The following is a 25,673-nucleotide window of genomic DNA, read 5'->3' on the forward strand; positions in this document are numbered from 1 at the left end:
AAGCACACGCGCACCCACACACGCACACACACACACACACACACACACACACACACACACACAGAAACACCGGCCTCCAGACTCACGCATCGGTAGCCTAGGCTACAGTCGCGGGCGCCGCCGTGTGCTGATGTGTGTGAGGATAGAGGACATGTGTGGAAAACAGCAGCGTGTGAGAGACGTGCAGTTGTGCAGAGAAGAGCTGAGGCAAGATGGCTAAGATGTTGTTAGATTACGTCAACCGGGGCGAAGGCAGCCCGGCACGCAGACGTTACCATGTATCATTGGGTTTGTCATTAACAGAACATTATGGAAATAGTTAAGGGCGTTTGCTATTGTTAATATCCATTATATCAACGCTATGAGTGAATCTAACTGAAGCGTTTAGAATGCATGCGGGTGTGTTTGAAGTGTGCATGATAATCAGTGCGTGTCTCTCTCCAGCTGGTCTGGACGGCCTGGGAACCTCCAGACTCCACGGTCCTTCCTCTGATTAATAGAAGAATATTAGCCTTGGAACACCTTTGTGATTATTTCGGTGTAGCTTTCCCTTCACACGGGGCCAGATATGAACCAACGTCCAGAGAACACAGCAAACCCTTCGGAAAACATCGACGTCCAAGTCCAGAGCCCGCAGCAACAGATGTAAGGATCCTTTGTGAACTGCGCTGGATAAAAGCCCGCTTTTTACATTAGCGGATTGAGACGTTTCACAGAACCGTCTGGGGGATTTTCATTAGGAGCCCGGCCCAGCTTCTTTAAGTTGCCAAATACATTTTGTAGACTCAATGTAATATCTCTCTCCCGCAGAGTGACATATCGTTTACCACATTTGAAAATCCATCCAACCATCCACATATAACCTCATCCCCCACAAGACGGGCCCTAACCAAGCCAGCGTTTGTATTTAGCGTAGCTAAAGAGTGGGACTTAAGATGTGTAAGGAGGGTCCCTTTGGTTAACTTTGGAGAAGAATCACGCCCACGCCAAGGTAAAAGTATTTGTAGTGCTGAGAATATAAATAACCGCAGAAATCCATGGGACCCCCCCCCCCAAGTCTCCCCCATCGCCTAGGCTACGGAAAGCATCATGCATTCATCTGACATTTCAGGTTGCTCCAGAAGGAGAAAGCGTTTGGGACCACTGCGCAGACAAAAGGTTGTGTGTGTGGATGTTGACGCTCTGCCATCTACAGTAGTAATCTAAAAGATTCCCCCAGAACCTGTAACCAGACGCACGGCACTGATTGGCAGGCGGCACACAAAAACTCACAGCATATGGAAAAACGGGATAGGGGAAAAATAAAAGAAGGCCAACAGCTTGTCACTCTCCTGTCTCGCTCGCTTCCAATTGCGAAGCAGCATTCCCAGGTAGGTTTTGACGTTTTAGAAATGACTTTCCATGCCATTGTCTGTCCATCTTTATACGCAATCCTGCGGATCTCCCGCTTTATCTTTTTGACATTGCTTTTTAGCGTTTCGCCTTTATTGGACAGAACAGCGTAGCGTAAAGTAGAAAGCAGAATACGAGGGAAGAAAGGCCAGGAAGACATAAGGGGATATGACCACGGGCTGGATAGTAATTCCAGGTAATCAATCAACACACCTGTGTGCCCTTTACCGGTTGTTTAATAACTCCCCCCCCCCCCCCCACACACCACACACACCACACACACCACACACACACACACACACACACACACACACACACACACACACACACACACACACACACACACACACACACACACACAGTGTCTAACTCCTCCAGCGTTGGGGTCGACCACATCGCCCATCACAGCGCTCCAAATACCAAACTACAAGCCACAGCACATCCGTTTAGACAGCGTTATTACCTGCCTTGGCAGACAGAGCATTCATTTCATTAGAGGGCGGCCCGTTATCCTCTTTGACTGCTGAGGAGGGGGGAGGGAGGGGGGAGGGAGGGGGGAGGGCGAGGCGGAAGATTCAGGGGAGGGAAAAGCATTGTCTCTGAGACTTTTCACATCGGAATGAGGCACGCTGAACAGCCCTCTCCACCCCGTAGCGAGAAGCATAATTACCCCAGGAAATAATTACACACTGGAGCGCCAAAGGGATTGTCTCTCTGGTTCCTGGTGTAAATTGGGGTCTTGGAAGGAAAAACCCCACAAAATCGTGTTGCAGATTTACACCCGTGTGGCTCTCAGCCAGAGCTCTTTGTGGAGTGGATGGCTGGTGGGTTTTCTCAGCTGTTCGTTTTTTTGGCTTGCGGCTCACTCGTTCTTTATTCAGCACTCCAGCAGCGTTTCTTTTAAAAGCGATGTAAAATAGATGCCCTGCTTCTCGTTAGGTGTGGCCAAAGTGGCGTGTTTTCTACTTTTTTGTCACGATTTTTAAGGAGGAAGAAAAGGACAAAAGATGCCCATTCACATGAATGTTTTCTGCTCATGCAAATGCAGCATGTCGCACTCATGCAAGATGCCTGGTGTGGAGACCCGTTTGCATATTGTGTGTAAGAGTGTGTGTGTGTGTGTGTGTGTGTGTGTGTGTGTGTGTGTGTGTGTGTGTGTGTGTGTGTGTGTGTGTGTGTGTGTGTGTGTGTGTGTGCATGTGTATGTGTGCCCATGTGTGTGTGCATCTGTGTGTGCGTGTGTGTGTGTGTATACCTGGGCAGGGGGTGACGTTGCACTCCTGATACTCCTGCGCCGCTCCCATGCAGGTCTGCCCCCCGTACTTGGGCTCGGGGTTGCTGCAGGACCTCTTCCGGCTGCGGACCCCCCGGCTGCAGTCTCTGCTGCACTGGGCCCAGGAGCTCCAGGGAGTCCAGCCACCGCTGACCGCGTGGCCCGAGATCCTGCCCAGCCGGAGCACCTCGCCTGGGGGAGGGGCGGGAGGATCGAGGGGCATGGTCAGCATGGAGGTTTGTGCTCGGCACGGACAGACAGACAGACAGACGGACAGAGGACAGACAGACAGATGCGCACACACACACACACACACACACACACACACACACACACACACACACACACACACACACACACACACACACACACACACACAGACAGACAGACAGACAGACAGACAGACAGACAGACAGACAGACAGACAGACAGACAGACAGACAGACAGACAGACAGACAGACAGACAGACAGACAGGACAGACAGACAGACAGACAGACAGACCAGACAGACAGAAAGACAGACTGACAGGTAGATAGACACAGACAGACAGATAGAACAGACAGACAGACAGACAGACAGACAGACAGACAGACACACAGTCATACAGACAGAAAGACAGACTGACAGGTAGATAGACACAGACAGACAGATATAAACAGACAGACGGATAGGCTCACAGACAGACAAGACATACAAAGATAAAGAATGTGATAGATGATGAGACAAGGAAATTATAAAAGTTTTCAATCACGGTGAAAATGTGCTCATTTGTTCAAGTTAATGCTAATCACAGAGCAAACTGCTGATGATTCACTCATTGAACACTCCAGGCTGTTATGACAGATCCCAAGTTTCGCTTTTTCGCCAATTTCAATTTCAATCCCCTTTGTCAAATTTGGCCGCCCACGTATCCCTCTCTTTTGTTCCAATATCACCTAAAAAATGAATTAAAACGTCTAATCGAACAATACTTTCAGTGGAGGCAAGAAGCAAAGACCCACTGATTGCAATAATGGAACTCCGATAATACAAAATGTCTCTTTGTTTGTCCTTCCTTCATCCCTTATCCCTCCACGTCTTTCTCTGTCTCTTCGTCCCTCCACCTTTGCACTCCCTCCCTCCCTCCCTCCCTCCCTCCCTCCCTCTCTCCCCCCCTCCCTCCCTCTCTCCCTCCCTCCCTCCCTCCCTCTCTCCCCCCTCCCTCCCTCTCTCCCCCTCCCTCTCTCTCTCCCTCCCTCCCTCCCTCTCTCCCTCCCTCATTCTGTCCGTCCCTCACGTCCTCCCTGTCTGCGTTCTGCTCTCCATCTGCCCGGGGCCCCTGATCCGAGCACTCACCGGCCCCTCTGGACGCCCCTGCTCTGTATTCCCCGGTGCATGTGTACGGTCAGAGGGACAGCCGAGTGTTTACCTATCGCCAGGGGAAAAAAAAACACCCATGACCTCGTCATAAGTACGGCAGACCTTGGCACTGTGTGGCAACTCCCCGTCCGTCCCCCTCCAACCCCTCCTCCTCCTCCTCATCCTCCCGTGACCTGTCTGTGACTGGCGTTGCGGACAGGCACCAGCGAGGCCACAACTCTCTTTATTGATTCTGCGCAGGCAGTGCGATGGACGGCCGCTGCCTGCCAGGGTGACCCGCGCTCTCTATCAAGCCCTGTTGTGTGAGAGGGAAGGGACCGCTCCCGTCGCCTCCACCCGCCACAGAGTGTTTAGTGCTCCGGCACCGGCTCTCTTATATTACATATGACACACACAGTATCTCAAGCGCACAGACACACACACACACACACACACACACACACACACACACACAGACACACACAGAAACACATGCATGCACTCACTCAGACGCACACACCCAAACACACAGGCATGCACACACTCACTCAGATACACACTGGAAATGAGATGCTCACTCTCACACACACACACACACACACACACACACACACACACACACACACACACACACACACACACACACACACACACACACACACACACACACACACACACACACAAACACACACACACTGGAACTTAGATGGGCACTCTCAAACACATACACACACACAGACACAAACTCAATTTGCACACTCGCATAAACATAAACATACACGCACATGCACAACCACACACACAAATAAGCTCTCTTTATTACACGCACACACACACAAACACAGAAACACAGACACACATGCACGCACACACACACACACACACACACACACACACGCTCGGATGATGAATTGCGTGCAATCCATCGTTACAGAGGTTAGCCTCCTGCAGCTCAGACAAACAATGTGGACGGCCACCCTGTAAAACATGGAGTCGGAGTTCTCCATCGATCAGCGGAGCGGAGTGCCGGCGGATTAATCTCTGCACAGCCTCACCAGGCAGACGGGGCTCAGCCACGGCTAAGCAGGACACAGTGAAGCAGCCACCTGCCCACTGTCCCCTGTAAACACACCGGGACATCCATCTACCCCTCGCCATGCCATGGGAGTGTGTGTGCGTGTGTGCACCCACTCACGTGTCTGTGTGTGTGCACACACACTCGTGTCTGTGTGTGTGTGTGTGTGTGTGTGTGTGTGTGTGTGTGTGTGTGTGTGTGTGCGTTCGTGTACTCACGTGTGTGTGTGCGTGTGTGTGTGTTTGTGTGTGTGTGTGCGCATGTGTGTGTGGGGGGTAGGTTGTTCATGTCTGCAGGGGGAATGTGTGTGTGTGTGTGTGTATGTATGTGTGTGTGTGTTTGGAGGGAGGGTTGTTGGATGTCTGTGGGAGGAATGTGTGTGTATTTGTGTGTGTGTGTGTTTGCTGACACATGTGCTGCAGAGCAGTCTGTAGGCGGCCTGTACTGTACGTTCTGTATGTAGAGTGAGGAAGAGGAGGAGGAAGAGGAGGAGGAGGATGGAAGGTCAAACTCGGTTAAACTACAAACACTGCTCACAGCTATGCTATTGACACAGAGGGTTTGGGAGGAAGACAAACAGGCAGACTGACAGACAGGGATGAGTAAAAGAGTAAGAGAGGAGTAAATGAGCGAAAGCCGCTAGACCTATTCAGAGAGGGTGATGGCAGTGTGAGCTAATATCATGCCGGGAGTTCTGCATAATGTGTGAACAACACCAAAATACATGGACTCATATTTTATATCTCCCCATCTCGACTTGGATATGAGCTGTCAACATCTCACACTCAGGCCGCTGGCAGATTGTGTGTGTGTGTGTGTGTGTGTGTGTGTGTGTGTGTGTGTGTGTGTGTGTGTGTGTGTGCGTGCGTGTGCGTGTTTGTGTGCAAGTGTATAATGCATTGTCTATTGACATTTCTTGTGCACTCTTTGACTTGCATTCTCTTGTATTATGTATTAACTTTCTTTGCACAATCCAAGTGTGAGTATGACAACATGAGAAGGGACAACTGCTCTCCGATTGGTCGGCTATAGGTAAGAACCGCAATACATTCAGAAAAGCAACAATTCTGGTTGAACTTTCCTCCCATAGAAACCGTATAGGAATAACAAACCAAACTGAAAATAACAATGCAGTTTTTATGGCTGTACAGTAGGTACACATAGTAGGGCTTCAAACAAATTGTGTGTGTGTGTGTGTGTGTGTGTGTGTGTGTGTGTGTGTGTGTGTGTGTGTGTGTGTGTGTGTGTGTGTGTGTGTGTGTGTGTGTGTGTGTGTGTGTGTGTGTGCTTTCTTGCATGTGTGTGTGTGATTGTGAGCTCATGCATCATCCCGTGGGTGCAGTGCACCATACTCCTCTTACAGCCATATGAAACCAGGGGCTTTCGGCTTGGATTACAACTGGGGGAGCTGTCCGGCTCATGGGAGCTGTCTCAGGGTCACTCAGGTACAGAGGGATTCACCCTCAGCCACTCTGAGTAGAACCCATGTGACCCCTGTCCTTTATGCTTCAGTAGCCATGGAAACAGCACGGAACTACACCCAACACCATGATGCTGCATGCCGACTCTCCGATATAAAGAGCGGTAGGCAACAGCGACACTATTAATCACGGCTGTCACCAAGAGCTAACACTTATTTCTGTCACACATACACATACACACACAAGCACACACACACACACACACACACACACACACACACACACACACACACACACACACACACACACACACACACACACACACACACACACACACACACACACACACACACACACCCAAACAGGCACACGGACGCATATACACTGCCATGACGATAATCATGAAGTTAATCATGTCCTGTTTCTATGTATGGAAGCACGTTGAAAAGAAAGTACATTGAAATCTCACTCTAATTTTTTCCTGACTAACTGAAGTGCTTTATGCAAATATGCTTCAAAATTCCAATGGTCACACTATGGTAATTATTTCTGTTTAGGGATTATAAAAGCCAATAATCTCAGAGGGATTTGTTGTTAAACCTAAAGTCAACTGTATGAACACTCATTAGTTCCACCTGATTCCACCCAATTTTTCCTTTGAGATAACCAGAGAGAGAGAGAGAGCAGGAGCGAGAGCCAAAGCCAGAGCCAGAGTGAGAGAGAGAGAGTGAGAGAGAGCAAGGGAGCGAGCGAGAGAGAGCGAGAGCTGCGACGTTGTGTACCATCACATTTTATCTCAGCGGAAGAGAGAGAGAAAGGGGGGAAAAGAAGAGGAGGCGTGAGACAGGTGCACACCTGCACACGGGTCGATAGACAAAAGAAGGAAATGGAAACATTGGAGAGGAGATTGATAAGAGGGATAGAGAGAGAGGGATAGAGAGAGAGGGATAGAGAGAGAGAGAGAGAGAGAGAGAGAGAGAGAGAGAGAGAGAGAGAGAGAGAGAGAGATAGAGGGAGAGAGGGAGAGGGAGAGAGAGAGAGAGAGAGAGAGAGAGAGAGATGGACACTCGTAGCATCTGAGAAGGGCGGGGGGCAGAGGCCTTTGAACCCAGACTACTTCAGCCAAAACGCACCAGTTGCAAGTAGAGGAAGAACAAGAAGAAGAAGAATGAATGACGAAGCCATCATTCACCCCCATGAGCAAACATGATAATAGAACAGCCTTCTGTGGACATGTCCCTGCCATCTGCGTAGCGCCATTTTCTTTTCTTTTTCCCTCAGCCGCACAGCAGTTACATTGGAGGAAAATAATGTATATTTAGGAAGCAGCTTCTAACACCTACTCCAGCGCCCATGACAACACATTCAGAGTGTAAATTAGATTTGAGTGCATCTCCTCATGTGTAATTGATTAACGCCTGCAGGCATATGTGATATTTAGAACATCTCTCTCCTCCAGAGGAAGCATTGTGTTGCTATTGTAAGTCGATTCGGCTCACTGCTGAGTGTAAACTCACCCACGGAAACAGATTGAACCCAAATAACATTTTGTCATTTTTACTGTAAAATACTACGTAATATATATCAACATCCTTGGTCACAAGCAGCTTATCCAAATTACTTACTGAGCTATAGCTTGCTTATCAAAAACCTGTTATTATACCATCTCTGGTGTTGAAAAGGAACATTATTTAAGTAGAATGAATTAAACATGGCTTCATCTTTATCTATGCTTGCATTATGTGCCAAAAATACTAATAAGTCTAGTTTCGGTTCCAAGAACACACACAGCACAGTAAAAACAGTGCTTCAGTGTGATGTCTTAATTTCATTAACATCTCATGTAACAAATTGGCCACTTTCTCACTTGGACTTGCAGCAATAGGATTTTTGAATTTGTGAATAATAGGCCAAAGTATAAACTTTTGAGATGTGATGTCAGATACAGACTTTCAAATCCATTGTTCATACTGCGATTGCAGCCACCATTTTAATGAGAGGAATATTATTTTCCGAAAAAACAAAACACATTTTCAGATTGAGAACTTGGAGCTTTGCAGCTGCACATTTAACACATTTAATTGCAACACAAAAACGACAATAACAAACTTAATTGTTGATGAAATGTTATTCCATATGTCTTTTTCGTATGTCAAACTGCCAGCAGCATTTGTCTCATTGAAATACAATCAAAAGAGATTCGGAGACAGAAATAAAGAAAGAAAATAACACTTTTAGGTTTTTACTCCAGGCATATCAAATGTGATCGAAAAGACAACGATGACAACGGAAATAAATCACTCGGCATGTGTGAGAAATGACTTTAAATCATTACCAACCCTAATTAATTCATCTGCGTCACTTGATCAGTGATACGCGAGAAGGCGATATGTTACAGAGGACCGTTCTCAATGCTTGGATAAGTCGCACACCCTTGATGGATGTCTATTAATAACCAGGAGGAGCGCGGTGTAGAGTCAAGGTGATGATAGGCAGAGAGACAAAAGAGGGAGAGTGCTCCCAGATGAAACACCCCCACATCAAACCGTTTGCCTCAATGAGAAAGTTGGGATTAACCTTCCCCCAACCCCCCATGACAGGGATGATGAATGTTCTGCGCTTCGTGTCAATAGCGTGTGTCATTTCCACAAATGCAATCCAAAACCTTAACGAGTCGAGCTCACATCTGATGGGTCTCTGTCAGAGACCCATTTAAAGCTATAGCGCTATCAGAGACTCTCTGATAGCGCTATAGCTTTCAAAAAAAAAAGAAAACACACCACAAAAAAACAAACAGTCCCATTCAGTTGAAGAGATTGAGAAAACGTCTGGGCAAAGGGCAATTGAACGCGGCCTCTCATTGGTCAAAGGGTCAGAGAGGAAACGTTGAATCCGAGACAGCCTCTCAAAGAAAGGTGTAAAGATCTCTTTCAAAGAAAAAAAACGGATAAGCTTGAATAAAAGAGAGAAGAAAAACAAAGACATGTATTGAGGTTCGGAGGGCTACTGCTCAGTTCTCGCCAGTTGATTTCCAGGGAGAGAAGATATAGAGGCCATGTCCAACATTGAATATTTTCAAAAATAACCTATTAACCAGGTTTACACGCAGACTTTAGGGCCTTTTTGGAATATTTCCCATGGCTGTGATATGGTTCATATTTCACATAAACAAACACACACACACACGCACGTACATGTGCACGCACACACAAACACAAACACACACAGCAGCCTGTTTTATTGCCTGTATCTTGTGGGAAAAGCAAGGGCGTTTGGGAGGCTGTGATCAATAGTGACTCACCCAACGAAAACAGTACATCTTTATCAGATGACTCAGTACCCCCCAAGACCCTCATCTTTACATCAGAGGTCTGGGGGCAGAGCGGGGGGGATGGAGGTCGATACACACACCCCCACCCCAGCCCAGCTGTAATTATCTCGCGGTGACCCTGATGCTACACGAAACACTTCAGGGCTCCTCCCCGCTGACTGCAGCACGGGCTCCCAGTGGGTCAGCCCACGTATCACACACAAACACACACACACACACACACACACACACACACACACACACACACACACACACACACACACACACACACACACACACACACACACACACACACACACACACACACACACACACACACACACACACACAAACGTGTGGCTACACATGAGCAGCAAGGGCAGGGCTAAAGAAGAACAATAGATTTTGCGATGCAAGTCGATCTTCATTGGAATGATCCAATATCGATTCATTAAATCCTGAGGAGGTGCTTGCTTTATGGAAAGGACACTGAGGAGAGAGAGGACCCAGGTTGAAGAAGAGATGGAACAAGATGGAGCATAGGACCACAAGCGGGAATCTAAACTGGGCTCCCTTCAAGGAGTACCACCTATAATACGCCGTTTCCTGAGCACAGACAGCCTTTGGTACTTCAACGTGTACTATATTGTGTTAACGGCTGTAGTGTGACAGAGATGTTAATTAAGAAGCACAGTAATGTAACTCGCTTTGGACTCAGTTCTTAATGTTAACATTCATCTTTTCGAGTATGCATCATGTTAAAAGGTTACTTGTGCTATTTACAGCATAAGCCATCAAAAAATATCCTTCACATCCAACCCAATCGATAGGATTCCAGGATTATTCAACGTATGCACACATTGAGTCTCTCCTCGATTAGAAGGAGCCATTCACACAGTTTTACAGAGTTTCCTATCCTGTTGAACGCCCAATAGGAGAGCTCTGTAGAAAAAGGAAATGTTTTATGAGTTTTATAGCTCTCGAGCAAGGATATGTGTGCACAGTTGAGGTTGCAAAAACTATTATAGATTGTAAAACTATAATGGGCCGTGGTATGGTGTGGTACAAGGACACCCTGCTCATTTAATTTACAACTAGCAGAGATGGAGCCATCTTCCGGGTTTAGCTGCTGCCATATAGTCTAGTCCCAATTAACCCAGCCTTCATCATGACCCTCCAAGTTAAGCATCATGGAGGGCCTTTCTGTGTTATTTGAGTTTAGACAGCTATTTGGAGAGATACCCTTTGGTGACTCACCCAACACCATGATGGTGTTGTGTGTGTGGGTGACACACACGTACACAAACACACGCACACACACACACACATGAGGCAATACCTGAAAGCACATGCATTAAACACACACACACACACACACACACACACACACACACACACACACACACACACACACACACACACACACACACACACACACACACACACACACACACACACACACACACACACACACACACACACACACACACACAACCTGAAAGCGCGGGTATTGATGATTCACATTCACACACACACACAGCACACACACATGAGGAAAATACATAAATCAAATACACACACAGACAAAACATGCATCAAACACACACACACGAGCAATGCATAACATGACTCCCACTCCCAACACACGCTTTCTACACGCCTGGCCTGTAGAAACCATCTGTGATCATGTTCCCCAGCTCATAGAAGCCCAGTGCGATCATTAGAATCAGTAAATCGGTAGCAGACTGATTAACTAGGCTACACAGCTAATGCTCTAACAATCCTCGATAGCAAATGGCTCTAAATCCATATAGCGTACGTCCGGATAAATACGTGTTCCCACTAAGAAAACAGTTCTCATTTATTATTGAAAAGGCAATGCAGTGGGAGATAAAACCGAGCAGAAAGGTATGTAACTAAACCGGATAAGATCTGAATCGCAAATATTGCCCATTTAATGAAGGCACAGTTTGTTATTTCGATTTGTCCACACGATCGAAATTACCTCTTGCGACTTAATGTTACGATAATAACATCTTGGAAAACCTTTTGGCCAGAAAGCGATTCAATCCAAGATTAAACAATTCAGCAAGTACACCGCATACACCTTACAGATCAGCATCGCACCGAAATCCCCCTCCCCCCCTCCTACATACCGCTGTTTCATACCGAGCGTGAAGCAATTATCACCAACAAGCATTGATATAATGCATCTGCACGAGATCTGAATCAGAAAACTCACCCACACACACGCACACACTCAAGGAGACAATCTCTCGCTCACACCATCTGCCTTCACTATCCTCTGATCCGCTCCCCCGCCACAACAAATCATCACGAGCGTGTGAAGAAGACTGTTGATCGCACAGCCGCCTTCGAAGAAACGGCTCTAATTAACGCCACCATGATGGTGAGTCGGGCCGTCTGGTGGACACTCCTAATGAAACGCGTTGCTTCCCCCATGTTAATCACATGCACGACACATCTATTAAGGTCCATGTCTCTCTGGTCTGAGTGTGTGTCTGTAAAGGTGTGCTTGTGTATGTGTTTGTTTGTGTGTCTGGAAAGGTTTTGTGTGTGAATGTGTGTCGATTTGTGTGTGTGTCTGTGAAACAGAGGAAGAAGCCCCTTGTTCGTGTGTCAAACGGAGTGTGACACGTCTGACTGTGTGAGCGCTGTGTGTTGAGAGAGGGGGCGAGAGTGCGAGAGAGAGAGAGAGAGAGAGAGAGAGAGAGAGAGAGAGAGAGAGAGAGAGAGAGAGAGAGAGAGAGAGACAGAGAGAGAGAGAGAGAGAGAGAGAGAGAGAGAGAGAGAGAGAGAGAGAGAGAGAGAGAAGGAGAGCAAGAGAGATAAGGAGATCGAGAGATGAAAGTCAGAGGGGGAATTGAGAGTGAGACAGAGAGAGAGAGAGAGAAAGAGAGAGAGAGAGAGAGAGAGACAGAGAGAGAGAGCGAAAGGGATGAAAGCGGAATTGAGCGGTGACTATCGGGTGGATTGGAAGTTCATTAACACGCCTGATGGTGGACCCTGTGGATGGAGGACGTGACGGGAGACCCCGATTACCATCCCCCCCCCCCCGAGCTGCAGACTCACACGGAGGGGCTGACACAGGGGCTGAGGAGGAGGAGCAGGAGGAGGAGGAGCAGGAGGAGGACGGCTTATAATAAATGCGAGGCAGAAAAAGAAAACGGGACGGAAACCCAGAATGACAAATAGTAGGAAGTTGCAGAAAGAAAATGAAAAACGAGTGGAAATTAGCGAGCGAAAGGAACGAACTAACTCACAAATAAACCAACGCAACAAATGAAATAAATAAACAAACCGAGGGACCCAAAGTGACAAATAGGCAAAAACTAGTAATAAAAATAGAACAAAATAAACAAACCCAAAACTATAACTAACAGTCACACAAACTAACAAAACAACCAGACAGTCAAACCCACAGACACAGAACGACGACGACGACAACAAACCCCACAACTTGTGCATTTCCTTGGCGGGCACCAAGCATCCGCCCAACACCAGCAGCAACCGTGCCAACCCTTCTCCCGCGACATATAGTACAACCCCCCCATTTGTTGGTGGGGGCGCAGACAGGGCTGAGACAAAGTGACAGTGACCCCCCCCCCCCCCGCCCCCCCCCTTCCCCCGCTCCGGCAGAACGACACATCACATGTGTCTCCTCTCCTCTCTCATATACACATAGATACACACACACATGTTTACCGGCGCACCCCCCCCCCCCTCCCCCCCCTCCCCTCACCGTCGGTGGAGCAGCCCGTGGAGCCGTCGCTGGAGCAGTAGCGCATCTCGATGCGCTGCCGCCCCACCTCCAGCAGGCTGGCCTCGGCCACGCGCGCCTTGCAGGTGTAGCGGAAGCGCTGCTCGTAGTGGCCGCCGTTGTCGGAGATGTTGACGGGCGTCCACGGCGTCCAGGGCGTGGTCTTCTTCAGGTCGGGGCAGGGCGCCGTGTTGCAGGACTGGTACTCCTGGGTGGGGAGGGGGGTGGAGGGGGGGAGAGGGGTCAGTGAGGGGGGGAGAGGGGTCAGTGAGGGGGGGAAGGGGTCAGGGTTTGAGTGTGGGTGGGTGGGTGAGCGAGTGGGAGTGTGAGTGAGTGAGTGTTTGCGAGAGTAAGTGAGCGTGTGTGTGTGTGTGTGTGTGTGTGTGTGTGTGTATGTGTGTGTGTGTGAGTGAGGTTGTGAGTGCGTGAGCGAGCAAGTGGTTGTGTCTTTGTGTGTGTGTGTCTGTGAGTGTTTGTGTGTGTGTTTGTGTAGGTGACTGAGTGAGATTGTGAGTGAGTGAGAAAGTGGTTGAGTCTTTCTGTGAGTGTAGGAGTGGGAGTGAGTGGTTGTGTCTGTCTGTGTGTGTCTATGTGTGTGTGTGTGTGTGTGAGTGAGCAAGTAAGCGAGTAGTGAAAGGGGTGAGTGTCTGTGTGTGTGAGAGAGAAAGTGAGTGAGTGAGTGAGTATCTATGTGTATCTATGTGTATATGTATATATATCTCTTTCCTTTCAAATAGAGGCCGCTGGGTGCCCTTATTCGGAGAGTAATCCTCCCCGAGTTCATCAGATTTGAAGCGTGTGTACAACGGGAGTAATTGCGAATTGTTGGGGTTGTAATTACGGCAGACAGTGCAAGGCAGACGCTGTCTGGGCCCTATTCCACAACCCTAATAAATAAATGAGGCGCTGGCTCCATTGAAATTCTAAGCAGCGAATATACGTTCCATTTAGAGTCCCCCCCACCCCAGCCCCCCACCCACTGGGTCTCTCTCAGGATTCTGGTCATGTCTGCCTTGCGTTCCCTTGAGTGGTTGTCACATACCAGTTTATATTCCCTCTCTCTCTCTCTCTCTCTCTCTCTCTCCCACTGCCACGCCTTGTCATAATCCACTCTGCAGTTAAACACACACACACGCACACACACACACACACACAGACACACAACCGCACACACACACAAAAACCACACACAAACGCACACACACACACACACACACACACACACACACACACACACACACACACACACACACACACACACACACACACACACACACACACACACACACACACACACACACACACACACACACACACACAAACCGGATACAATCCCATTAGGCCACTTGCTGAACATGACGATGGTGCAAAACAAGCCAGGCAGAAAAGGTCATTGATCAAGTTTAATTTACAAGCCACTGTTGGGCTGGGGGGAAGAGGGGGTGGGATGAGGGTGGTGGAGGGAGGGGAATAAGAAAGGGAGAGAGAAGGAAGTTGTGGAGGAGGTGGATAAAAGCAGGTACGGTTCGGGAAAAACTTCTTGCATAAGCTCTAATCTATCGGGATAAAATGAATGCGTTATGTAAGAATATTGAGTAACGCCACGACGGGCTACTGCCTACTGTTTATACTAGACTGCTCTCAAAACACACCTATTTCCTTCCCTAGCCCACGCACTAACACTGTTACCCATGGAGCTGAAACACAGGCCGCCGCTTCCAGTGGTATGAGTGAACTTAATGACACACTAAAAGACTCCTTACCATAATGGGTGGGTTATTGGGGGCTGTGGGGGTCCCCATCACACGCTTCTATAAGCCTGGCTGAAAAAATACATAAAAGTAATGGAGCCTCCAGGGACGGGTGTGCGCGTGTGTGTGTGTGTGTGTGTGTGTGTGTGTGTGTGTGTGTGTGTGTGTGTGTGTGTGTGTGTGTGTGTGTGTGACAGACAGGGCGGTGGGGGTCCGGGGGGGGGGGGGGGGGGGGGAGAGACAGCTTCCACTCCCTCCTCATCACTTGTTTGTTTATGCTGCATGAGCCACAAGTGACTGTCAGACCTTGACAAAGTAAAGATAAGAGTTTCTTTGCTGCATCCATCAGCCTGTCATTAGGGACAGGCTGGCAAGAGAGGGAGTCTCTGACATTATAGTTCCTCTTCTTCACTTTCCACAATTCCCCCCTCGCAGTCGGGTTGGATTTTTATGACTATCGGTGTGTAAAATCTAGTTTTTTTTTTTCTTTCATCCGATGGTTTTCCGTCGTACTTTTCCCTCTGTGTCACCTCTTTCAGCCTCTGCCCATCTGTCTCTGCATCGCCCGCCACTCCCCGCTTCCTTCTCTTCTCGTCAGCATCTTCCTCTCTCCTCTCACTTCTTTTATCTCCGTCTATCCAACTCCCTCTTGTGTGTGTGTCTCTCCCTCTAACTCTAGTCTCGTTCCCCCTTGTCTCTCCCCTGTCCCTCCCTCATCGTCTCTCTCTCTCTCTCTCTTACACCCACTTGTCTCTCTCTCTCTCTCTCTCTCCCTCTCTAACTCCCCCTTGTCATGCTCACCCTCTCCCTTTTTCTCTAACTCACCCTTGTCTCTCCCTCTGTCTCTCGTTCTCTTTCTAACTCTCCTCTCACTCTCCATCTCCATCTCTCTCTCTCCCCAACTCCGCCTTGTCGCTCTCTCCCTCTCCGACTCTCCCGCTCTCTCTATAACTGCCTTGTCTCTCTCTCCCCCTTCACCCCTCTCCCTCTCCCTCTCCCTCTCTCCCCCTCTCTCTCTAACTCCCCTATGTCCCTCACCCCCCCCCCCCCCCCGGTGGGGTGGCAGGGTTAGAAACACTGGGAGGATTCAGATTGCCTCGCGGCCCGTGATGAATGAGGGTGTCATCTCCACCGGCGCGTTCCGCCTCACTTGGGCCGTCTCTCTCATCATCGGCGCGCATTAATATTTAACATCATCAAGCAGCGGGGGGGTCGGACGCACGCCGCCATTATCAATGAAGAGAGGCAGGAGGGGAAAACAACTGAGGGCGCTCAATCCCCCAGGGTGGGGAAAAAGAGCCTGGGGGGGGGGGGGGGGGGGGGGGGGGAGGCGAGGCGCCAAACAGGAAGTGATTGGTGGATGTTGTTGTGTGTTTGAGTCAATGACGGTGGCCAAAATACATTGCATATTTAATAAGGCTCGCTAAGTGTCTCCCCCCCCCCGCCCCACCACAAACACACAAGCCGCCCACACACACACACACACACACACACACACACACACACACATGCACACGCACAAAACACGCGTGAGCATCGCCCGGGGAGGATTAGCGGAGGACGGATGGAGATAATTACTGTGTTTAAAGCTCAACCTCACTCACGGTCTCTGATGGCCGAGCCGAGGCCCGCCTGCTGAAACCACCGCTCCGCAGCAAGGTGATTGGTGTATGAGTGATTAGGAGGAGGAGGAGGAGGAGGAGGAGGCAGACCCACCCCCCCGCCCCCCCCACCCATCGACCAACCATGCACCCGTGTACTTTACAAAGGTGCCCCAGCGCTCTTCAGAAGAAGCTCTTGGCTTGCCCTTGTCTGAAGAGGACACACTTCATTCACCGTCTCCCTTTGCCCGTCTCCTCCGAGCTCCGTATATATATATATATATACATATACCCGTCATTTATATTTCATCATACATATAAAAGAAAATCCAATAAAACTTAGGTATAGACGGCGAGGAGGAGACGAGGTTTATTGTCTTTCATGGCGGAAAAAAAAAGAGCAGCCTCTTTTAAAAACGTCCGCGTGCCACAGACACCCCTGGCAGCGAGAGATGCCGCTTCTTTTTCCCACTTTTGAATAATGCATCAGATATTCACAGAGGGAGGTGGAATAAACATCAATACAGCAGCCCCTCTAAACCCCGAATTGAGACAAATCCCCAGCTGATGCGCAGACACTCGCGCGCGCGCACACACACACACACACACACACACACACACACACACACACACACACACACACACACACACACACACACACACACACACACACACACACACACACACACACACACACACACACACACACACACACACACACACACACACACACACCTCATGACACACACCTCACACACGTACGCACCGGGGCTAAAGAAAATAATAAAGAAGGAGATAATATCCATAGAAATGAGTTTTGCGCCGCCGTGGCGGAGAACCTGTCCTTTATTGAGCGGCGGGTATGAATGGTGGCCCTCTGTGCCCTGGAGACGCGGCCCGGGCCTGACAATAACTATTGATTGACCCATCTGAAGCATGGAGGACGGGCGGGGCGCCCTTCCCTGGAGAGAGGGCATCGTTCTCGTCTCATTTCGGCTCTCTGCCGTGGGCCGGCGTGAGGGAGAGCAGGTAGTTAGCGCGACGAGAAGGAGGCAGAAAACTAAAACACACACACATACACACACACACACACACACGAACAAACGCACGCACACCGATACAAACACACACACACAGATACGAACACACAAACACATGCAAACACACACAGATACAAACACACACACACGCGCAAACACACACACACACACAGACACACACACACACACACACACACACACACACTTGAATCACTGCTCCCACTCCCCTCCTCCAGATGACAGCTGGAGCTATGCGTCTCCATTTGGGGCGAAAACAGGGCGAGAGGGAGAACGTGCGGGCGGCATAATGGGGGCGAACGGACGCGTGGAACATTCAATTACACGGCCGAAACCCCCCCCCCCCCCACACACACACACACACTCCAACGCTACCCCCCCACCCTCCCCCCCCCCCCCCCCCCCCCCCCCCCCCCCCCCGAGTCACCGTGACGACCCTCTGGAGCAGTGGGCTCGCTAACAGGTACCCCCCCCCCCCCCACACTCTCCCACACACACACACACACCGCCCCACCCGCCCAACAGACGGCTAAGGTGGTAATGTGTCCCTCGCTCAGAGCCTGCTCGGAGGTCTCTTCACAGCTTTCAAACGAGGTTTGAGTGCCGGAGAGATCTCTATAAGCTAGTGTGTTACCTCCAGGGTGTTCCTATGTGTGTGTGCCTGTTGCTGTGTGTGTGTGTGTGTGTGTGTGTGTGTGTGTGTGTGTGTGTGTGTGTGTGTGTGTGTGTGTGTGTGTGTGTGTGTGTGTGTGTGTGTGTGTGTGTGTGTGTGTGTGGTTGTGTGTTGCAGTGTATGTTCGTACGTGGGTGCGTGCGTGCGTATGTGTGTGTTTTGTATAAGGACATGCCTCATGTGGATGATTAGGCATTATCTACCATACTATCTAAGTGTTTGTGTGGGTGATTGTATGAGCAAGTGTCTCTCTGTCTGTCTGTCTGTCTGTCTGTCTGTCTGTCTGTCTGTCTGCGTGTGCATGTATATGTGTGTCTGTGTGCTTGTATGAAGTGATGCAGATGCGCATGTCTCTTTGTTCTTCCCTGTCCAGACGGTTTACTTTTCTAGGTGTCACAAGCTGAAGTGAACATGTTCAGAGAGGTAGAGAGAGACAGAGAGAGGGGTAGAGAGAGAGAGACAGAGAGAGAGAGAGAGAGAGAGAGAGAGAGAGAGAGAGAGAGAGAGAGAGAGAGAGAGAGAGAGAGAGAGAGAGAGAGAGAGAGGGGTAGAGAGAGAGAGAGAGAGAGAGAGACAGAGACAGAGACAGAGACAGAGACAGAGACAGAGACAGAGAGAGAGAGAGAGAGAGAGAGAGAGAGAGAGAGAGAGAGAGAGACAGAGAGAGACAGAGAGAGACAGAGACAGAGAGAGACAGAGAGAGAGAGAGACAGAGAGAGAGACAGAGACAGAGAGAGAAAGAGACAGAGAGACAGAGAGACAGAGAGACAGAGAGACAGAGAGACAGAGAGACATAAAGACAGAAAGCAGGAGAAAGACAGAGCAGGGGGAGCGTAGCGTGGCAGTTTGTTAGAGTGCTGTCAAGATGTAAGGCTCACTTTGTTCTGTTCCACTGAGGACATGTGGACATCAAGCTTCGCCTGTGTGTGTGTGTGTGTGTGTGTGTGTGTGTGTGTGTGTGTGTGTGTGTGTGTGTGTGTGTGTGTGTGTGTGTGTGTGTGTGTGTGTGTGTGTGTGTGTGTGTGTGTATGCCTTCATCTCGTAGAGTCTACCATTCGTTTCTGCACTGTTGAAATTAAATAGGTAAATGTGTGTGTGTGTGTGTGTTTGTGTGTGTCTATGTCTATGTGTGTCTGTGTGTGTGGCTGAGGGAGTTTACATGGCTTTTTTGAGTGTTGTGTAAATGTGCGCAGGTGTGTATGAGATTGTTCAGGGATTTGGTGCTCTGTGTTTGTGCGTCTGTCTGTGTGTGTGTGTGTGTCTGTGTGTACGTGCGCTATGAGCCTGACCATCTGTGGGTGGTGAGAAATGCCTTGGATTATCGTTACACTCAGAAAAGGCCTTTAATGATACAGTGAGAGCGGTGTGTTTATGTGTGGGCTTTTGGTGTGAGTGCGGCCACGTGTGCTTCCATAGTTCATAATGAGTTTATCTGGCAACGGTAATGTAATGGGCATGTCAATTCACTCTGTGTGTGTGTGTGTGTGGGTGTGTGTGTGTGTGTGTGTGTGTGTGTCTGTGTGCAAGCAACAACATCTCCATCTATGGCGCTTGAGTCAGCCGAAGGCCTAATGCAGCCCAATGCTCCCATGACAAATCAGTTCAATTAGCACTGTGTGTCGACCAAAACACACTTTGTCAAACCCTCGGAATCTCTCCATTCACTCTCTTCCAATGTCTCTGCCACTCTCTCCATCTCTGTCCCCTTCCATTACTCTTTTTCATTTCGAATTATTTTTTTGGCCTCATGCTGTGTCTTTTTCTTCTATCCTACTCTGGACCCATAATGGAGCGCACACGCACACACACACACACACACACACACACTCAACACACAGAGAGAAACACTCAAAGACACACACACACACACACACACACACACACACACACACACACACACACACACACACACACACACACACACACACACACACACACACACACACACACACACACACACACACACACTGACAATGTCAGTCTATTGGTTACTTAGCTCTCATTTTCACAGGCCTCCCACACGGAGGATCTCTGAGTGGGGACACACAACTGTGCTGAGTGCCGTTAAGTGGCTGCTGTACATCTCTGCCACCGTCTACCCCGCACAGTTAACTTTCTTCGTGAAGACATGATGCTCTCCACAATGCTACAATGCTATTTTTGATCCATGAGCTGTGAAAGAGATGATCCCTGTGTTGGGGTAGAATAATGCTACAAATCTTTTTTTTTTTTTACTGACTTTCACCTCTTGTTCTTTCTTACTTTCCTTCCATCTTTCTTTCCCTATTTTATTCCTTCCTTCCTCTATCCATTTTTCCTTGCTACAAATTGTATTTCTCTTCATTTCCACTCTTTTTCTTTCTTCCCTTCCGTCTTTCCATCCTCTCATCTTTCTTTCCCTCTTTCCTTCCTTCCTTTCCATCCATCATTCCATACTTCCTTTGCATCCATGATTCAATCGTTCCCTGCTCCGTTCCTCTCTCCCTTTGTTCTCTGTAAACCTGTCCTACCTGTCTTGATACTACACCGGTCCCACCGCCTAGGCAGAACAATGCTCTGCCCATATGCTCAAGGAAGATAAATACTCATTTCAGGCCAATTCAGTGTGACATGAACATTATCGTCTCATTGCTCTATTTGTTCAGACAGACTTGATGCATGGGGGACCTGGACGCCACGAGAGAGAGGCACTGCATCACCGCGCTCATAGAAGAAATTACCTTTTCCCAATAACACAATTCATCTTCCCCAAAATTTTTTCCAATGACATACATCATCGTCCCCCGGAGTTAAATATGTAGAGCGCTGAAATGTCCCACCCCAATAAAAACGGAAGCATTTCTCCCGTTGCTTGTCGAAGCTGGTCCGTTCCACACCGATCCCACGTCGGGTGACAAAACTATCAGTCTGGGACCGATCCTGTGGCATATGGCTCCTGCTCATTCAGGCAGAAGATGGTTCTACTTATAAACGAGCAGAGAAAAACGGGTTGTTATAATTAGCCACATTTATAAGCACGACGGCAGTGCCCCGTGACAGGGCGAGAACGGTGGCCATTACTGCGGAATCAAATGTAGGATTCAACATCGACATCAAAAGTGCTGTAGAGATGATCTATAACTTGAGGCTCATTAGCTAGATATGGCATACCAAACCGTCAGCAATTAGTGATTGAAAAAACGCTGTGAGATGATCTGTTTGGAGTTGACTGCGCCTGCCTCTATGTAACAAAATATCGATTCAAGGCCTGTCCAGTCAGAAACAGATCATATAGATTTGATGTACTTATTGATCCCATGGGGAAGTTCCTCCTCTGCTCTAAAGCCATCATAGCTAGAGGCTAGGAGCACTGGGCTGCCTCAGATGTAGTGCCCTTGCCTTGGTCATGGGGCAGGGCAGGACTTTACAACTGGCATGTTTTTTTATGGCTTCTCTTCTGCAGACTCCTTCTTGTCTGTCCATCACAGGTGTGTGAAATGCTACACTTCTCAGCGGCAGAGAAACTAGGGAACGGAACGAGCAGAGATGGAGGGGAGTTTTTGGGGTTATTTAATTTCAAAACCGTGCTCTCTGCTTTCTCCTTACCAGTTATTAACTTGTAAGATATGCAAGGATATGTAAGCGTGTCTGTGTTTGGGAACATGTTCGTGTTGATTGACAGGCCTCTCTGCCATAGCGATTTGTTTCGCCAAACAAAAGAAAATATCCGCTTTCAAAAACACAGTGCTGACTTTAAAGCCAAGTTGGCCCCAAATTTCTTATTCAGAAAACAGTCGAAGACTCATTTTACATGTTTGGGTACAAGTTGTCAATGTAAAAATGGTTATTTCAGATTCACGTCTCTATTAATCTATTTCACTGTCTATTTCCCAGGCACATAATACATTTATCACACCAAACTGGGTCACAATTGTTCCAATAATTAAAACCGCTGCCAGACTCGATCGTGCTGATGTGTTTGAGTATTTTATTTGATATGGTTTTAGTTTTTTTCTTATTTGATGTACTCCCATGATTCTTGCACTTTTGATTTTTACCTCCATTGATGTAAGTCACTTTGTTGAAAAGCGTCAGCTAAATAAATCGAACTCAACCTAATATAATCGGTTACGATGACCACTTCAATTTTCATGATTGATCACAATCTTATTCACGAAGGAGCGATGGCAAAGTTCTGATCTCAGAGATGAACCGAGCGTGCGTCTGAATCTCATTCACTAACGTGAACACCGGGGCGGCGGTACTCAAAGGGCATGGGTGTTTGTGTGTGTGCTGCCGTAGAGCTCATGTTGCTCGCTGCTCAGAACAGTGCGCAAGAAGCGTGCCCTCAGGCCCTGAGCTCCGGTGACAGTGCTGAATAAGTGCACGTAGGACAAGCCGCTAGTCCCTGAGCAGGCTATTCTTTCACTGACCTTGTGCTTTTCAGTCTCAGTGGAACGGTGTTTAAGTGGGATGAATAGGCATTCACCGAAGGAAAGAAAGGAGATTTTTCCTTGACTGTGTGTTTAATTCAATTTGGCATTTTCTTGAACAGGGCGCATTTCAGTGGAGTCGACGAGGACAATGTCATCAGCGAGAAGGAGCCTTTGAGGGATTTTGGAGATAATTGAAATTGTCTTCATGGATGCGAGACAGCCTTCGGTTGCTCTGCTGTCAAATGATATCTGGCGAAACCTCAGGGGGTCACAGCAACATCAAACATGACAAAGATAGAGATACGCACATAAAGAACAAGCATATGCACACACCCACAAACAATCACAAACAATCCTGCTACAAAACAAACACACGCGCACACCCACACATACACACACACACACACACACACACACACACACACACACACACACACACACACACACACACACACACACACACACACACACACACACACACACACACACACACACACACACACACAATCTTGCTCTCCATGCTAGACAAGCTCTGTGGTAAACTGAGGTATAGGTAGTTGTGCTAAAGAGTGCTTGCAAGTGTGTGTATGCTTTTGTGTGTTTTTGTGCTTGTCTGTGCATGTGCCATGTGTAGGTATAGAGTGCTTGCAAGCGTGTGTATGTGTTTGTGTGTTTGTGTGCTTGTCTGTGTATGTGCCATGTGCACACGTCTGTTATAATTGAATATGTGGCCATCTCTGGGAAGAGTGAACATAGACAGATGCCACATCAAATACTTTTTCTACTTTTTCTTTTTGTGTGGGTGTGCGGACAGCCGATAAGTGTGTGCGTGTGTGTATGTGTGTGTTTGTGTGTGTTCACCAAACAAACAAGGTAACAATGATATAATTTTTATTAAGCAGTTATGAGTTGAGCTCGACAACCTACCAGCTTCAGATGCACCAGGGAAATGCTGCTATTGTCGCCATTATCATTAGCCATCTTATTATAATATTAACATTTGTTCTCAACTTCACGGGGGGTCAGCTTGTATAATTGCATCAGTGGAGTCTGCGGGTCCAAATAATAAAACACAAATTGAATGTGTGAGGTTCACTGTGAAAGAGCATCAGGAGGAAATGCAATGCTACATGCTAATGCTATCGGTATCGTTATGTAGGGGAAAGAAGAGGATACGGGGGGTTTGGGAGGGAGGGGGAACCCAAAAGACAGAGAGGTTCTGACCTTTCACATTTTTCATTGACTCAGCAAAGCTCTGTCTAACTTGACACTTCCCGCTGTGTGACTCCTTCCGGGAAAGTTTTCCCCATCAATGTTCGTACTGCTAAAAATATATATTTGGTCTTAAAACATATATAAATATCTGGAACATTCCCGCACCCTCTCATTCTGGAGGCAGTGGGTTTCTCTGCAGCTGTCCAATACTCTTGGTACTGACATCCCTCTGGGAATAGTTTCCGGGTGTTGGATTGCGTAGGAAATGCTGTCGGATTCTAGGGATGCTTGTTATGTGAGTGTATGTTATGTGTGTGTCTGTATGGATCCTTATTCTGTGTTTATGTCACAGTGTTAAACTGCTACCGACTAGCGACTAGCCGTCGCCTTTTCACTTGAGTGTTTGTCGGCCCAAATGTGTCACAGCCAATCATCTTCTGAAATGTAATTTTCACATTTCAGAAAAAAAACCAGGACAGACAGAAAAGCCCACAGTCACACCAACAGACACTCCAAACACATACAAACAGAAAATGGGACAAAGGATGTATTTTGGATTTTTCAAAGGTCTATTTGAAAATACCCGCACAAAAACACACACACATACACAAAAACCAAGAAGACTGAACGCTTCCCTGACTGGGATCCCGGTATCATTATTAAACCCCATTTCTAAGAAGGGATTGGTAAAATATCATTAAGTTCCTTCCCTCGCTTTCCTAAAGAGGACTGTGGATAAAGCGACGCGCTTTCAAACAGCATGGTGGATTCTGCCAACAAGGAGGGCACAAAGACCGCTTGCATCATTTTGCTCTGGTGCAGGAATTATTGCAGACGATAAGCCTGTAGTCATGTATGGAGTGATTACTGTGTGTGTGTGTGTGTGTGTGGTGTAATAGAGCAGTCTGGTTAATGCGCTACAACAAACAAAAGCACTGTCGCTTTATAAATATACAGAGGCACCATTTCGGTGAATTGAGCATGTTTCTTATCCACCCTCAATGTTTAAATTTCAACTACTACTACAATATGCGAGCAGACGAAAAGGCGAGGCAGAGAAAGAGAGAGTGACCACGACAGACAGACAGAGAGATAGAGAGAGAGAGAGGGAGAGGGAGAGGGAGAGCGACACCGACAGACAGAGAGAGAGAGAGAGCGAGCGAGAAGGAGAGCGAAAGTGATTGATTGACAAGCGAATGGGCCCCGCTCTTCTTATCATAAGAAACGGGTCTGACATACCTGGCTACACCCGGGACACTCGTTTCCGTTCTCGCAGGTCCTGCGTCGCGATTGGATGCCTCCACCGCACGGCACCGTGCACCGTTCCCATGCCGACCACGCCGACCAATAGACGTGTGCCGGGCATGG

General features: G+C 48.2%; 1 protein-coding gene across 2 annotated transcripts in view; it reads right to left on the reverse strand.

Annotated features, from left to right (window-relative positions):
* Positions 1-25,673, reverse strand: part of sema5a (sema domain, seven thrombospondin repeats (type 1 and type 1-like), transmembrane domain (TM) and short cytoplasmic domain, (semaphorin) 5A) — a 123,789-nt gene that overhangs the window by 9,538 nt on the left and 88,578 nt on the right. For both annotated transcript variants that reach the window (XM_056584325.1, XM_056584324.1), the window contains exons 15-17: positions 25,545-25,673; positions 13,575-13,800; positions 2,648-2,857 (exon numbers count right to left, since the gene is read on the reverse strand). The exon at positions 25,545-25,673 is cut by the window's right edge and continues 19 nt beyond it. In XM_056584325.1, the coding sequence (XP_056440300.1) occupies positions 2,648-2,857; positions 13,575-13,800; positions 25,545-25,673 (565 nt within the window). The remainder of the gene's footprint in view (positions 1-2,647; positions 2,858-13,574; positions 13,801-25,544) is intronic.

This window comes from Gadus chalcogrammus, chromosome 23 (genome assembly GCF_026213295.1).
Source record: "Gadus chalcogrammus isolate NIFS_2021 chromosome 23, NIFS_Gcha_1.0, whole genome shotgun sequence".
In the NCBI taxonomy this organism is placed as follows: Eukaryota; Metazoa; Chordata; class Actinopteri; order Gadiformes; family Gadidae; genus Gadus; species Gadus chalcogrammus.